Source organism: Drosophila takahashii, chromosome 2L (assembly GCF_030179915.1).
Source record: "Drosophila takahashii strain IR98-3 E-12201 chromosome 2L, DtakHiC1v2, whole genome shotgun sequence".
Taxonomy (NCBI): Eukaryota; Metazoa; Arthropoda; class Insecta; order Diptera; family Drosophilidae; genus Drosophila; species Drosophila takahashii.
In genome coordinates this window covers 1,660,215-1,677,554 of record NC_091678.1, presented here as the reverse complement: position 1 = coordinate 1,677,554, position 17,340 = coordinate 1,660,215, and the positions used below count along the sequence as shown (strand labels likewise).

The following is a 17,340-nucleotide window of genomic DNA, read 5'->3' as shown; positions in this document are numbered from 1 at the left end:
CATAGTCCAAATAAATGGGGATCAGCCTGGAAACAAAAACGAATTTATACATAAAACCGATAGCCCAAATGAAATGCCTGAAAGCTACACGGAGACCTATGGCAGTTCTTCAGGTGAAACCAATAACCGACATGACGAGGCACAAGAACCATCCAGCTCCGACAAGGATCCGCTTGGAATCAAAAACGGATCGCCACCTTCCCCGGAAGTTTCAGAATCTTCGGAACTAGATGTGTTTAATGGCACCTCTACATTTGAAAACAATAACCAAGATACGACAGAAGATTTCTTAAACCCCTCTACAGAAGACTCATCCTTGTCCGACATTGATGAGCTCCCAAAATCTTCAGGATCAGCTGAGATCAAAAGAGTTTCTACAGACAAAACCAAAATCCAAGATTCAACGCGAAATCCATTAGAGAATTCTACAGAAGAATCATCTTCGTCCGACAGGAATGAAAAGAATAGCGAATCGTCATTATCTACAGAAATAAATGAGAGCCATGGTAATTCTTCAGGTGAAACCACTACATCATCCACAACCGTTCTGTCCTCGATCAGAAAAGCTCCAGAACCTTCACGATCAGAAAATAAAGATGTCAGTCCGAAGATCGAAACCAATACATCATCCACATCTACAACTGTCACACCATCGCCCACAAAAGCTTCAAAATCTCCAGGATCAGATAAAGAAGACGGCAATCCTAAAATTGAAACCACTACACTATCCACAACGCTCAAGCCTTCTACCACAGAAGAGACCACTAAAGAATCTACAGAATCAGATGAGTCACATAACAGTTCTACTGGTGAAACTACTAGCACATATAATGACGATTCTGCAAGTCAAACCTCTACATCATCCACAACCATCTTCCCATCGTCCACAAAAACTGCAGACTGGAATGGAGATTCTGCAAGTAAAACTAATACATCATCCACAAGCGTTATGCCTTCTTCCAAAAAAGCTTCAGAATCTTCAGTCATGCCATCGTCCGTAAAACCTTCAGAATCAGATAATGAAGATGGCAACCCTAAAATGGAAACCACTACAACATCCACAACAGGCATACCATCGTCCTCAGAAGCTCCAAAAACTTCATTACTTACTATAATTAAACCCGTTCTAACATCTATAGCCGTCACGCCATCGGCCACAAAATCTCCGGCAAATTCGAAATCTACAACAGGCATACCATCGTCCACAAAAGCTCCAGAGTCTTTAGGATCAGATAACAAAAGGGACAACCCTAAAAATGAAACCACTACATCATCTACAACCGTCAATCCATCGACGACAAAAACTCCACCATCTCCAGGCTTACTTTCTATAATTAAAACCGTCACATCATCGACCACAAAATCTCCAGTATCTCCGGCATATCCGAAATCACTGACAACCGTCAAGTCGTCGCCAGCGTCCACAAAACGTCCCGATTTGCATGTAATTAAAAATAATGGCACCAATGTCGATTCTCAAAATGAATCCATCGAACCCGTAATATACACCGCAGGTAACCCAAATTCTATGAGCAGTGGAGCGGTTAGCCCATATAAATGGGAAAAATATAACTTCGCATTGCTCATTTGCGCTATAATTTCACTTCTTTATAAGTGAGTCACAATTTCACTTACCGATATAAATATACTTCTTAGTTCATACACTTTAAGCCTACAACAACGCTGTATTATAGATTTTGATTCTGATAAAATTGTTCTTTTTTCTGGGAGTTTTTTTCTAAATAAAAATTTAATCAAATATATCAAAACACATTTTTAAGATGCCAATATATCGACTTCGACTTTTAAATTAAATGTCTAATAGTACTGGTAAGTATTTCTGTTTGGAAAGTGGTTGCTGAATTCCACAAAAATGGCCTCCAGCAGATTTACACCTTTCAGGACGACTTCGAAGGCTACTTTGGTAAAACTTCGAAGAATTTGGAAAATAAAGATATAATCCTTGGATTTTTGATTTTTAAGGCATATATTTAAGGCATATATTTAGCTAGCGGTAATATTAAAGTAAAAAGAAGCGCACGACAGAGAGCAAATTTGTAAAATCACACACACAAAGCACATGCACAAATACATTCAACCACATACGTACAAGAGGAAACCGGCGGACATTTTCCGATTTGGATCCGGCACAGATCCCACAAAAATCCGTTTTCCCGATTCTCGCACTTTTCCACGGTTTTCTTGCCGATTTTTTTCATACGTGATAGGAGACAAGAGATAATGCCGCTTCGGCCAGACTTGGGGCAAACTGATTTCGCCGGGAGAGGCGGTGCGGCGGAGGAAATGGAGAGGCAAGCTTAATGGAAGGCGACGAATTAGATGGGAAGTCAAGGCCTTCAGCGAACATTGGAAAACATCCAAAAACAAATTCTCTCAATTCTTTGGTTAGAACCCTGGCTTAGATAACAAATTTTCTGAATGGAAAATTTGAGTAACGTTGTACTTCAAGTTAAATGAGTCCTTGGTAACTCCAAATACAAAACAAAGCATTTTAAGAAATAAAACTGCAATAACGTTTTTCACACTTTCAAAGAATTTTTTCCGAGAAACTAATAGCTAAATTCGTGGAGTATTAATCAAAAAATATTCACTATTCCAAGAACCATTTTTCTTTGTTAAAAACTTATCTGCACTTTAATTTCAAAGAAATCCCAAGTCCGGAAGGTAATATTATTCAGGCCTTCGAATGGCGGTGGTGATAAATGCAATTCAAGAGAACTATACTTATACCCTTAGAATGGTAAACGTTTTTCTGGAGAGGGTATATTTAAGGCATCAGCTTAAGGTCGCCGTTCAGTTGTTTTTTAACTTTCCTAATTCATAGAACTTCGGTGGCTTTCGCAACCATGAAATTTTTCTGTGCTCTTGCCATACTTGCGGTTTGCAACTTAGTCCAAATAAATGGGGATCAGCTTGGAAACCAAATCAGATTTACACATGGAACCAATAACCAATATTCGACAGAAGCTCGCTCAGAGATCTCCACAGAAGAATCATACTTGTCCGACATAGATGAGATTGAAAACAATAAAGCATGAAAGCTCAAACATCTTCAGGATCAGCGGAGATCAAAAGAATTTCTACACATGGAACCAAAATCCAAGATTCAAAGCCAAATCCCTTAGAGAATTCTACAGAAGAATCATCCTCGCTCGACAGGAATCAGACTGAAAGCTACAGCAAACCGCAATCGTCCACACAAGCTCCGGATGAATCGGCAGAATCTAATGAGACCGATGGTAATTCTACAGGTGAAACCACTACATCATCCACAACCGTCTTGTCATCGATAAGAAAAGCTCCAGAATCTCCAGGATCAGATAAAGAAGGTGGCAACCCTAAGTATAAAACCACTACATCATCCACATCCGACATGACTACTTTTACAAAAGCTCCAGAATCTTCAGGATCAGATAATGAAAATGGCAGCCCTAAAATTGAAACCACTACATCATCTACATTCACAACCGTCACGCCATCGTCCACGAAAGCACCAGAATCGCCTGAATCTAACAATGGTCACTCGTCAAAAAATCCATCAGATGTTGAAGAGCCGGGTTGTCCTGAGATGCCGAAACCAGAGAGAGGTTTTATTGTATATTATAATAAGGAGAAGGCTTTCTCTGCTGCCGCCGATGCCATAAAAGCGGAGATAATCTGTGCGTATGAAGTCGATCTAGAAGGATCTAAAACCACAACCTGTCAGAACAACGAGTGGTCACCTGAATTGGGGACATGCGGCGAAAAGACCAATGAAAATGAAAAGTCCTCAGAAAATGAAGAAAAGTCACAGGAATCCACTACCGAAAGCCCTAAACCTTTTGAGACTTCGACAACCGTGATTGAAAAGCAGACAAAAGTCAAGGATCCGAAGTCAATCAGTGCACTTTGGACAGAATTATTATTTAAGGGGGTACCGAAAAACTACCTCTTAAAATACTTTTCTTTTAAATATGAGAAAAAGGTTGCTTAAAAGTTTTAGTAATTGACTTGGATTGCGAAAATTTGTATTTTCTTATACATTTATATTTTCAATTGCTTAATCAGATTAATTTAAATAATATATTTAGGTACGAGCCAAAAAGCTTTCAAATTGCTAACAAATAAATTCAATACATTAATTTGCATTTATTATCGGGGTGTCACAAAAATTATTTCCAACCAAAATCCGTTATAATATTTACGAACATCAATGTACAATGCCAGGGTTTTTGTAATACATTTTTTGTGATATGTTTTCCTATAAGTGGAACATTGATGTAAGTATATAAATTTCAAATATTTCAAGTTGTTTAAAATAACTTTAGATTGAGAAGTTTGATAATTCTATTCCAAACTTAAAGTTATCAACATGGATAAAAAAAATATTTTGTTAATCAGACCATTTCTTAAAAATTTAACTTTTCAAGAAAGTTTGTTTTCTAAATAAACTTTATCAGAACTTACGATCCATTTTTTTCACTTGCGAGGCGGAAATATTTTACTTATGAGTAATAAATTTGCTACACATTTTTTGGGAGTAAGCGATAATAAACTTCTTATCTTCATTTGAAAAGCAGTCCCTGCGCATTTTTCTTAACATTAACATCCAAAGTAGTAAACTTTAAACGCAAATAAATACGCTTAAGAAATTTGAAAATAATAAAGAAATGTTAGTTAATTTCTTTATAAGCATTAATTAATTATAACATAAATTATATTTGTATAAGTGCTTATATTACATTTATTTTTTGGAATACGTCTAAAACGCACAAAACACTTTGCGATAATCCAGTCAAGTATAAAACACCCTGTATTTAATATAATACGCTAAATAATCAAATATAACATATTTGGCCTATTTATACCCTTGTAGAGGGTATTATAATTTCAGTCAGATGTTTGCAACGCAGTGAAGGAGACGTTTCCGACCACATAAAGTATATATATTCTTGATCAGCACCAATAGCCGAGTCTATCTAGCCATGTCCGTCTGTCCGTCTGTCCGTCTGTCCGTCTGTCCGTCTGTCCGTCTGTCCGTTTCTATGCGAACTAGTCTCTCAGTTTTAAAGCTATCGCGATGAAACTTTCCCGAAGGTCTTCTTTCTATTGCAGGTAGTACATATGTCGGAGCCAGCCGGATCGGACCACTATATCTTAAGGCTCCCAAACAAATACAAGAAAATTCATTGTAACTTTGTAGGAAGTAGGCGTTTTGATTCTTGACTACTTAAAAACAAAATTGAAATAAATCGAAACGCTGAATCTGGAATCCCTGGAACTGCACCGAGTGAGTATTCTTTTATCTACAAGGGTATATAAGCTTCGGCTGGCCGAAGGTAGCTTCCTTTCTTGTTGTATAATAAGATAAGAATGTGTGTATTATTTACTTCACGTGGTGAGCTCATTTCTACAAAAGATTCGTTCAGTTCAGTCAGTTTTTAGCTTCAATGGCTTTTGCAGTTCTTTTCTGGTCACTAACAATATTTATATTATTTAACGTTGCCCAACCAAATGAAAACTGTAATTTCGACATTAGCCTGGCCAACGGAAAAGTTACGGAGACATCCAGTGTGTTCCTAGGTGATAACATCGAGTTCGAGTGTAATCGGGGATACACATTGCAGGGAAAATCTTGGCATCTCGGCAGCGGAAATATTTTGAAGCGATTCTGTGCCAGTGAGTGGTATAAGTATTTTTTTTATATTCATAAAATAAAAATAACAATAATTAAAAGTAAAAATTATTATAATTTATGAGATAAAAATTTAAGATTACTGCTTATTGGAAAAAGGTATCTAATTAGAAATCAAATAATATATTACATGTGGTTCTCGACTATTATAAAAATTCATTCAAAACAACAAAAATAATAGTATTATTAATTATTTTATTTTTTAGAGGCGGGTTGCAGGGATTTCGAAAAGCCAGAAAACGGATTTATATCCGCCTACGGAGGAGGCTTAAGGGCGGTGATCGAATGCGATGAAGAGTTCGTTCTCCGAGGAAATCCCGGAACTTACTGCAATGGAACCGAGTGGATAATTCCGTTGGGAACCTGCCAGAAGAAAAGTAACCCAGGTGACTTTTCCTGCGACTTTGAGAGGGAGGATCTGTGCGGTTGGGAGGCCAGTGTAGCAATACCACAGCCATGGCAGCGAGTCAGTGCTGCGTTTGATTTCCTAAAAACAAAGTGCATCCGGCAGGATCACACCTTTCGAAGCGACGTCCAAGGACACTTTATTCGCTTGCAATCGCAGGTTCATGCTTCCCGGACCTCTCACTTCATATCGCCGATCTATCCCAGGGATCTGACTTTGGGCCACTCCCTGCGCTTTCAGTTCCAACTCTTCATGTCTCAGACGGGAAGTAAAAGCCTGGTAATCTCAGTGAAACCCTTTTCAATGCCAGTCCAGGATATGTGGCAGAGTTTCAGGGAGAGGTCAGTAAATAATTTGGTACACCTTTTCATTAATATAAATTAATTAAAATAATTAAATGCTTAAAGCTCCATCAAACTCATTGTATCCGGCGATCAAGGAACCAACTGGCAAAGCCATTCCATCCATATCGGTGAAATGGAGACCGATTTCCAGGTGGTCTTCACAGTCACGGAACCCAGCTCTCTACACTCAGAAAAAAAAAATTCCTAGATTTAAGGAAACATGGACTACATTGCCTAAAATGGTGATTTAAGGCCATTGTGGACTTAAAAATAGTAAAAATGGCCATAAATGTTCAATTTTAGGCCATAGATTTTAAGGAATTAAAATCGTGAAATATAGTCCACTACCTAAAAAATAGCACATGCCCATAAACAACACAAAAAAACTTTTTTTTTAACGAAAAATAAAAACAAATAATTTTTTATTATTCGGAAGGAAATTACGATCTTGGTACTTATCAAAATTTTACCCATATATGAGTATATTTAAAAAAAATAGTCTATAAACAATAATATATGTATTTGTTTTTATATTTTCAAGAAAATGTTTAATTAATTTTATTGTGTTGATTTTTTATATAGCGAAAACGTATAAAACTATACATTTAGTTTTTTTTTGCCATACAGTAATCATTTGCTAATTACTTAATGTATGGACAGCCACAAGTTTGATGATTTGGCTTCAATGTATTTTTAGGAAAAGTATCCCTAAAAGGAAAATAATATGCAATTAAAGACGCTCTAAATCCTTCGTTCAAGGACTAGCTATTGTTATAATAAATAAGTGGTCAATTTTGTGTCGATCGGATTAATAGTTTTATAGTAATCGTGTCCACCGCAAAGGTAATTTCGAAAAAACAAGATTCTGAGATAATCGCGTTTAAAGTTTCAAGTTTGTAACGGCCGATGTGCAGGTAGTGGTAGTGCGCTATAAATAGCTACAACTTCGGTTCTAATGCTCCGATCGTTCCGAATTTTTGTAAGAGTATTCTCAACAGTAAATATCAGTATATTTTCATCTATCACAACTGTATATAAAAAATAGTCATAAATATGTTAGCTATGCTGTTAAATTAACAATGTTTATCTTATCCATATGAGATGTTAGCTTAGTAAGAGAGTGCGGCGTACACATAATATTTTAATAATTTTTATCTAATAAAAAATTTTAAAAATGACTTTATGTGTCGCTTAGACACATGTACTTAACAGTGTCTGATGGTGTGACTGGTAAGGTGTCTGCCCCTGAAGCGAGAGGACCCCGGTTCGAATCCCACTGGTGCAAATGAGTTGAAAGTTTTTTTCAGTTGTAAAATTCATTTACTAATAACAATAAAAAATAAATACAACAATAAAATTAAAAAATAAATGTAAAAAAAAAAAATAAAACATGTCTTGTACTGGACTCGAACCCGGTTCAAAATAACCGGGAACTGGCATAGTTTCCTCTGGGCTACGCCCTTATTAAATTTTCGAGTGGCTAACTGCTTTTGTAAGTTTAGATGAATATCTAAATGCTTAAATTTTTGGGTAATATGGGCTTTTTTTAAGACCATCATGGCCTTAAAACAAGTCAGTGTGTTAGGACTTAAAACAAGTCTAAGATTCCTTAGGTCCAAAATTAGTCCATATTACCTTAGTTTAAGTCCATTTTTTGGGTTTTAAGTCCATATTTTTTTCTGGGTGTAAACGGGGACATTGGCATCGACGATGTGGAATTTATCGAACAGTGAGATTAAATATTTAAGAAATTATGATAAAATGTATAATATACTTTATACAATATAGTACAATTTCTTTTTCCCGGATACTTTTTTGACTGAATTATATAAGGCAAAAGCCCGGCATGAATTACTGTTCATTCATCTTATCTTAATAATTTTACCTAGAAATATGAAACTCAAAATTCTTACATAAAATGTATACCAGAATATATAGAGCTCCCTAATCTACACTTCTGGTAGATAACATGTTTTCTGAGTTATATTCAGGAAATTGAGCCTAGTTTAGATCCGGCTTAAGGCGATTGTTTTTTTATTTAAAAATGATTTCCCAAAATGAATCAACAGCCTGTTTTAATCAATGCTGCGTTCTTAGTTAATAATATGAAACATTCAAAATTCTTGCTAGTAATGTTTTTTTATTATATAGCGCCCTTATCTACAAATCTACACTTCCTGTGGTGAACCATATTTCAAGAGTTATATTCAGGGAATTGAGCTGAATTCAGGGTCAGTCTTTCTTTGGCTTTCAAAGACTATACACTCCGCAATGGGTCCCCCAGCTTTTTCCGTTTTCTGGGCTCTGTCTGTAGTTATACTTAGTAACATGGGAAAAACCATGGGCTACTTCTGTGAGGAAACCGTGAATTTGGCAAATGGCACGATGACTATTAGTATTGGTTATCCAAAATTCGAGTGCAATTCCGGATATGAACTTCTTGAAAGACAATTGCCATTGGAAAGTTGCAAACAAGGTCTTTTAAGAGGGGAAAAATTTTTCTGCGCAAGTAAGTAGATTTAAATAGTAACAAAGCTTTTGATCAGTATTTTCAAATTAGTTATGTGCATTAATATTTGTTGAAGTTCAAGTTATTCGTATCATTATGTTATGTTTATCTTATTTTACAATATTTATTCAAATCATTGGTTTAAATCATAAATTTGACATAAATAATATCGGCTTTCTATTGACATGAAATAAGGTAGAAATGACCCTAATCATATCCCATTTATCTAGAGAAGGGTTGCAAGGAGATTCCACAACCGAAGATTGGGAAAATTGTCAATACCGATGGATTAAAGGCAGTGCTCAAGTGCGATGAAGGATTCGTTTTGTACGGAAACAATGTCACATTCTGCAACGGAGTCGAGTGGAGCACTCAATTGGGATCGTGTCAGAAGACGAATCAATCCGTGCAATACTCCTGCGACTTTGAGGGTGAGGATCAGTGCGGATGGAAGTCGCATAGAGGGGGTGCATGGAGGAAGAACAGCGCTGCTAACGATTTTCACTCCAACAAAACGGGTCCCCAGAGGGATCACACCTTCGATAGCGACACCGAAGGACATTTTATTCTCATGGAAACGGGCCGTTCCAATTTATTCGAACCCGAACACTTTGTATCCCCCATCTATCCCAAGGATATAACTTTGGGAAACAAATCGTGCTTTCTGTTTCATACCTTCATGTTTGGAACAGGTGTGAAAAACCTAGTCGTGTCAGTGAAACCTAAATCAATGGATGTAAAACAAATGTGGGATGACTTCCAGGCGATGTAAGTTTTAAATTCTTACATTTTTCTCGGAAAAAGTTCTTATATAAAATTAAATGTTTCAGGTACACCAAATTAACTGTATATGGCGAGCAAGGTTCCCACTGGCAATACTATTCGATTCCAATTGATGAGATGGAAGAGGACTTCCAGGTGGTCTTCACACCCTCGGATCCCAAATCTCGTTCTGGGGACATTGCCATCGACGACGTGAAATTAACGAGAGGAAAGTGTATAGCCGAAAAGCCCAAAGCTTCTCCGTTACCAGATAATGAAAATGGCAGCCCTAAAATTGAAACCACTACATCATCTACATTCACAACCGTCACGCCATCGTCCACGAAAGCACCAGAATCGCCTGAATCTAACAATGGTCACTCGTCAAAAAATCCATCAGATGTTGAAGAGCCGGGTTGTCCTGAGATGCCGAAACCAGAGAGAGGTTTTATTGTATATTATAATAAGGAGAAGGCTTTCTCTGCTGCCGCCGATGCCATAAAAGCGGAGATAATCTGTGCGTATGAAGTCGATCTAGAAGGATCTAAAACCACAACCTGTCAGAACAACGAGTGGTCACCTGAATTGGGGACATGCGGCGAAAAGACCAATGAAAATGAAAAGTCCTCAGAAAATGAAGAAAAGTCACAGGAATCCACTACCGAAAGCCCTAAACCTTTTGAGACTTCGACAACCGTGATTGAAAAGCAGACAAAAGTCAAGGATCCGAAGTCAATCAGTGCACTTTGGACAGAATTATTATTTAAGGGGGTACCGAAAAACTACCTCTTAAAATACTTTTCTTTTAAATATGAGAAAAAGGTTGCTTAAAAGTTTTAGTAATTGACTTGGATTGCGAAAATTTGTATTTTCTTATACATTTATATTTTCAATTGCTTAATCAGATTAATTTAAATAATATATTTAGGTACGAGCCAAAAAGCTTTCAAATTGCTAACAAATAAATTCAATACATTAATTTGCATTTATTATCGGGGTGTCACAAAAATTATTTCCAACCAAAATCCGTTATAATATTTACGAACATCAATGTACAATGCCAGGGTTTTTGTAATACATTTTTTGTGATATGTTTTCCTATAAGTGGAACATTGATGTAAGTATATAAATTTCAAATATTTCAAGTTGTTTAAAATAACTTTAGATTGAGAAGTTTGATAATTCTATTCCAAACTTAAAGTTATCAACATGGATAAAAAAAATATTTTGTTAATCAGACCATTTCTTAAAAATTTAACTTTTCAAGAAAGTTTGTTTTCTAAATAAACTTTATCAGAACTTACGATCCATTTTTTTCACTTGCGAGGCGGAAATATTTTACTTATGAGTAATAAATTTGCTACACATTTTTTGGGAGTAAGCGATAATAAACTTCTTATCTTCATTTGAAAAGCAGTCCCTGCGCATTTTTCTTAACATTAACATCCAAAGTAGTAAACTTTAAACGCAAATAAATACGCTTAAGAAATTTGAAAATAATAAAGAAATGTTAGTTAATTTCTTTATAAGCATTAATTAATTATAACATAAATTATATTTGTATAAGTGCTTATATTACATTTATTTTTTGGAATACGTCTAAAACGCACAAAACACTTTGCGATAATCCAGTCAAGTATAAAACACCCTGTATTTAATATAATACGCTAAATAATCAAATATAACATATTTGGCCTATTTATACCCTTGTAGAGGGTATTATAATTTCAGTCAGATGTTTGCAACGCAGTGAAGGAGACGTTTCCGACCACATAAAGTATATATATTCTTGATCAGCACCAATAGCCGAGTCTATCTAGCCATGTCCGTCTGTCCGTCTGTCCGTCTGTCCGTCTGTCCGTCTGTCCGTTTCTATGCGAACTAGTCTCTCAGTTTTAAAGCTATCGCGATGAAACTTTCCCGAAGGTCTTCTTTCTATTGCAGGTAGTACATATGTCGGAGCCAGCCGGATCGGACCACTATATCTTAAGGCTCCCAAACAAATATAAGAAAATTCATTGTAACTTTGTAGGAAGTAGGCGTTTTGATTCTTGACTACTTAAAAACAAAATTGAAATAAATCGAAACGCTGAATCTGGAATCCCTGGAACTGCACCGAGTGAGTATTCTTTTATCTACAAGGGTATATAAGCTTCGGCTGGCCGAAGGTAGCTTCCTTTCTTGTTGTATAATAAGATAAGAATGTGTGTATTATTTACTTCACGTGGTGAGCTCATTTCTACAAAAGATTCGTTCAGTTCAGTCAGTTTTTAGCTTCAATGGCTTTTGCAGTTCTTTTCTGGTCACTAACAATATTTATATTATTTAACGTTGCCCAACCAAATGAAAACTGTAATTTCGACATTAGCCTGGCCAACGGAAAAGTTACGGAGACATCCAGTGTGTTCCTAGGTGATAACATCGAGTTCGAGTGTAATCGGGGATACACATTGCAGGGAAAATCTTGGCATCTCGGCAGCGGAAATATTTTGAAGCGATTCTGTGCCAGTGAGTGGTATAAGTATTTTTTTTATATTCATAAAATAAAAATAACAATAATTAAAAGTAAAAATTATTATAATTTATGAGATAAAAATTTAAGATTACTGCTTATTGGAAAAAGGTATCTAATTAGAAATCAAATAATATATTACATGTGGTTCTCGACTATTATAAAAATTCATTCAAAACAACAAAAATAATAGTATTATTAATTATTTTATTTTTTAGAGGCGGGTTGCAGGGATTTCGAAAAGCCAGAAAACGGATTTATATCCGCCTACGGAGGAGGCTTAAGGGCGGTGATCGAATGCGATGAAGAGTTCGTTCTCCGAGGAAATCCCGGAACTTACTGCAATGGAACCGAGTGGATAATTCCGTTGGGAACCTGCCAGAAGAAAAGTAACCCAGGTGACTTTTCCTGCGACTTTGAGAGGGAGGATCTGTGCGGTTGGGAGGCCAGTGTAGCAATACCACAGCCATGGCAGCGAGTCAGTGCTGCGTTTGATTTCCTAAAAACAAAGTGCATCCGGCAGGATCACACCTTTCGAAGCGACGTCCAAGGACACTTTATTCGCTTGCAATCGCAGGTTCATGCTTCCCGGACCTCTCACTTCATATCGCCGATCTATCCCAGGGATCTGACTTTGGGCCACTCCCTGCGCTTTCAGTTCCAACTCTTCATGTCTCAGACGGGAAGTAAAAGCCTGGTAATCTCAGTGAAACCCTTTTCAATGCCAGTCCAGGATATGTGGCAGAGTTTCAGGGAGAGGTCAGTAAATAATTTGGTACACCTTTTCATTAATATAAATTAATTAAAATAATTAAATGCTTAAAGCTCCATCAAACTCATTGTATCCGGCGATCAAGGAACCAACTGGCAAAGCCATTCCATCCATATCGGTGAAATGGAGACCGATTTCCAGGTGGTCTTCACAGTCACGGAACCCAGCTCTCTACACTCAGAAAAAAAAAATTCCTAGATTTAAGGAAACATGGACTACATTGCCTAAAATGGTGATTTAAGGCCATTGTGGACTTAAAAATAGTAAAAATGGCCATAAATGTTCAATTTTAGGCCATAGATTTTAAGGAATTAAAATCGTGAAATATAGTCCACTACCTAAAAAATAGCACATGCCCATAAACAACACAAAAAAACTTTTTTTTTAACGAAAAATAAAAACAAATAATTTTTTATTATTCGGAAGGAAATTACGATCTTGGTACTTATCAAAATTTTACCCATATATGAGTATATTTAAAAAAAATAGTCTATAAACAATAATATATGTATTTGTTTTTATATTTTCAAGAAAATGTTTAATTAATTTTATTGTGTTGATTTTTTATATAGCGAAAACGTATAAAACTATACATTTAGTTTTTTTTTGCCATACAGTAATCATTTGCTAATTACTTAATGTATGGACAGCCACAAGTTTGATGATTTGGCTTCAATGTATTTTTAGGAAAAGTATCCCTAAAAGGAAAATAATATGCAATTAAAGACGCTCTAAATCCTTCGTTCAAGGACTAGCTATTGTTATAATAAATAAGTGGTCAATTTTGTGTCGATCGGATTAATAGTTTTATAGTAATCGTGTCCACCGCAAAGGTAATTTCGAAAAAACAAGATTCTGAGATAATCGCGTTTAAAGTTTCAAGTTTGTAACGGCCGATGTGCAGGTAGTGGTAGTGCGCTATAAATAGCTACAACTTCGGTTCTAATGCTCCGATCGTTCCGAATTTTTGTAAGAGTATTCTCAACAGTAAATATCAGTATATTTTCATCTATCACAACTGTATATAAAAAATAGTCATAAATATGTTAGCTATGCTGTTAAATTAACAATGTTTATCTTATCCATATGAGATGTTAGCTTAGTAAGAGAGTGCGGCGTACACATAATATTTTAATAATTTTTATCTAATAAAAAATTTTAAAAATGACTTTATGTGTCGCTTAGACACATGTACTTAACAGTGTCTGATGGTGTGACTGGTAAGGTGTCTGCCCCTGAAGCGAGAGGACCCCGGTTCGAATCCCACTGGTGCAAATGAGTTGAAAGTTTTTTTCAGTTGTAAAATTCATTTACTAATAACAATAAAAAATAAATACAACAATAAAATTAAAAAATAAATGTAAAAAAAAAAAATAAAACATGTCTTGTACTGGACTCGAACCCGGTTCAAAATAACCGGGAACTGGCATAGTTTCCTCTGGGCTACGCCCTTATTAAATTTTCGAGTGGCTAACTGCTTTTGTAAGTTTAGATGAATATCTAAATGCTTAAATTTTTGGGTAATATGGGCTTTTTTTAAGACCATCATGGCCTTAAAACAAGTCAGTGTGTTAGGACTTAAAACAAGTCTAAGATTCCTTAGGTCCAAAATTAGTCCATATTACCTTAGTTTAAGTCCATTTTTTGGGTTTTAAGTCCATATTTTTTTCTGGGTGTAAACGGGGACATTGGCATCGACGATGTGGAATTTATCGAACAGTGAGATTAAATATTTAAGAAATTATGATAAAATGTATAATATACTTTATACAATATAGTACAATTTCTTTTTCCCGGATACTTTTTTGACTGAATTATATAAGGCAAAAGCCCGGCATGAATTACTGTTCATTCATCTTATCTTAATAATTTTACCTAGAAATATGAAACTCAAAATTCTTACATAAAATGTATACCAGAATATATAGAGCTCCCTAATCTACACTTCTGGTAGATAACATGTTTTCTGAGTTATATTCAGGAAATTGAGCCTAGTTTAGATCCGGCTTAAGGCGATTGTTTTTTTATTTAAAAATGATTTCCCAAAATGAATCAACAGCCTGTTTTAATCAATGCTGCGTTCTTAGTTAATAATATGAAACATTCAAAATTCTTGCTAGTAATGTTTTTTTATTATATAGCGCCCTTATCTACAAATCTACACTTCCTGTGGTGAACCATATTTCAAGAGTTATATTCAGGGAATTGAGCTGAATTCAGGGTCAGTCTTTCTTTGGCTTTCAAAGACTATACACTCCGCAATGGGTCCCCCAGCTTTTTCCGTTTTCTGGGCTCTGTCTGTAGTTATACTTAGTAACATGGGAAAAACCATGGGCTACTTCTGTGAGGAAACCGTGAATTTGGCAAATGGCACGATGACTATTAGTATTGGTTATCCAAAATTCGAGTGCAATTCCGGATATGAACTTCTTGAAAGACAATTGCCATTGGAAAGTTGCAAACAAGGTCTTTTAAGAGGGGAAAAATTTTTCTGCGCAAGTAAGTAGATTTAAATAGTAACAAAGCTTTTGATCAGTATTTTCAAATTAGTTATGTGCATTAATATTTGTTGAAGTTCAAGTTATTCGTATCATTATGTTATGTTTATCTTATTTTACAATATTTATTCAAATCATTGGTTTAAATCATAAATTTGACATAAATAATATCGGCTTTCTATTGACATGAAATAAGGTAGAAATGACCCTAATCATATCCCATTTATCTAGAGAAGGGTTGCAAGGAGATTCCACAACCGAAGATTGGGAAAATTGTCAATACCGATGGATTAAAGGCAGTGCTCAAGTGCGATGAAGGATTCGTTTTGTACGGAAACAATGTCACATTCTGCAACGGAGTCGAGTGGAGCACTTTGTATCCCCCATCTATCCCAAGGATATAACTTTGGGAAACAAATCGTGCTTTCTGTTTCATACCTTCATGTTTGGAACAGGTGTGAAAAACCTAGTCGTGTCAGTGAAACCTAAATCAATGGATGTAAAACAAATGTGGGATGACTTCCAGGCGATGTAAGTTTTAAATTCTTACATTTTTCTCGGAAAAAGTTCTTATATAAAATTAAATGTTTCAGGTACACCAAATTAACTGTATATGGCGAGCAAGGTTCCCACTGGCAATACTATTCGATTCCAATTGATGAGATGGAAGAGGACTTCCAGGTGGTCTTCACACCCTCGGATCCCAAATCTCGTTCTGGGGACATTGCCATCGACGACGTGAAATTAACGAGAGGAAAGTGTATAGCCGAAAAGCCCAAAGCTTCTCCGTTACCAGATAATGAAAATGGCAGCCCTAAAATTGAAACCACTACATCATCTACATTCACAACCGTCACGCCATCGTCCACGAAAGCACCAGAATCGCCTGAATCTAACAATGGTCACTCGTCAAAAAATCCATCAGATGTTGAAGAGCCGGGTTGTCCTGAGATGCCGAAACCAGAGAGAGGTTTTATTGTATATTATAATAAGGAGAAGGCTTTCTCTGCTGCCGCCGATGCCATAAAAGCGGAGATAATCTGTGCGTATGAAGTCGATCTAGAAGGATCTAAAACCACAACCTGTCAGAACAACGAGTGGTCACCTGAATTGGGGACATGCGGCGAAAAGACCAATGAAAATGAAAAGTCCTCAGAAAATGAAGAAAAGTCACAGGAATCCACTACCGAAAGCCCTAAACCTTTTGAGACTTCGACAACCGTGATTGAAAAGCAGACAAAAGTCAAGGATCCGAAGTCAATCAGTGCACTTTGGACAGAATTATTATTTAAGGGGGTACCGAAAAACTACCTCTTAAAATACTTTTCTTTTAAATATGAGAAAAAGGTTGCTTAAAAGTTTTAGTAATTGACTTGGATTGCGAAAATTTGTATTTTCTTATACATTTATATTTTCAATTGCTTAATCAGATTAATTTAAATAATATATTTAGGTACGAGCCAAAAAGCTTTCAAATTGCTAACAAATAAATTCAATACATTAATTTGCATTTATTATCGGGGTGTCACAAAAATTATTTCCAACCAAAATCCGTTATAATATTTACGAACATCAATGTACAATGCCAGGGTTTTTGTAATACATTTTTTGTGATATGTTTTCCTATAAGTGGAACATTGATGTAAGTATATAAATTTCAAATATTTCAAGTTGTTTAAAATAACTTTAGATTGAGAAGTTTGATAATTCTATTCCAAACTTAAAGTTATCAACATGGATAAAAAAAATATTTTGTTAATCAGACCATTTCTTAAAAATTTAACTTTTCAAGAAAGTTTGTTTTCTAAATAAACTTTATCAGAACTTACGATCCATTTTTTT

General features: G+C 35.7%; 4 protein-coding genes across 4 annotated transcripts; all 4 read left to right on the top strand.

The window, feature by feature from the left end:
* The first annotated feature begins 73 nt into the window (after positions 1 to 73).
* On the top strand, positions 74 to 8,069 carry LOC138912391 (uncharacterized). Its single transcript, XM_070213161.1, has 6 exons — positions 74 to 1,514; positions 3,078 to 3,894; positions 5,420 to 5,679; positions 5,902 to 6,442; positions 6,509 to 6,596; positions 7,641 to 8,069. The coding sequence occupies exons 1-6, from the start codon at positions 74 to 76 to the stop codon at positions 7,662 to 7,664; spliced, it is 3,171 nt and encodes a 1,056-aa protein (XP_070069262.1). The 3' UTR covers positions 7,665 to 8,069.
* Positions 8,070 to 8,773: 704 nt separating this feature from the next.
* LOC138912389 (uncharacterized) lies at positions 8,774 to 10,547 on the top strand. Its single transcript, XM_070213158.1, has 3 exons — positions 8,774 to 8,954; positions 9,185 to 9,722; positions 9,785 to 10,547. Exons 1-3 carry the CDS (start codon positions 8,774 to 8,776, stop codon positions 10,545 to 10,547), a joined length of 1,482 nt encoding a protein of 493 aa, XP_070069259.1.
* Positions 10,548 to 11,995: 1,448 nt separating this feature from the next.
* On the top strand, positions 11,996 to 14,614 carry LOC138914237 (uncharacterized). Its single transcript, XM_070219378.1, has 4 exons — positions 11,996 to 12,224; positions 12,447 to 12,987; positions 13,054 to 13,141; positions 14,186 to 14,614. Exons 1-4 carry the CDS (start codon positions 11,996 to 11,998, stop codon positions 14,207 to 14,209), a joined length of 882 nt encoding a protein of 293 aa, XP_070075479.1. The 3' UTR covers positions 14,210 to 14,614.
* Positions 14,615 to 15,965: 1,351 nt separating this feature from the next.
* LOC138912381 (DNA topoisomerase 1-like) lies at positions 15,966 to 16,854 on the top strand. Its single transcript, XM_070213131.1, has 2 exons — positions 15,966 to 16,029; positions 16,092 to 16,854. The coding sequence occupies exons 1-2, from the start codon at positions 15,992 to 15,994 to the stop codon at positions 16,852 to 16,854; spliced, it is 801 nt and encodes a 266-aa protein (XP_070069232.1). The 5' UTR covers positions 15,966 to 15,991.
* The last annotated feature ends 486 nt before the right edge of the window (positions 16,855 to 17,340 follow it).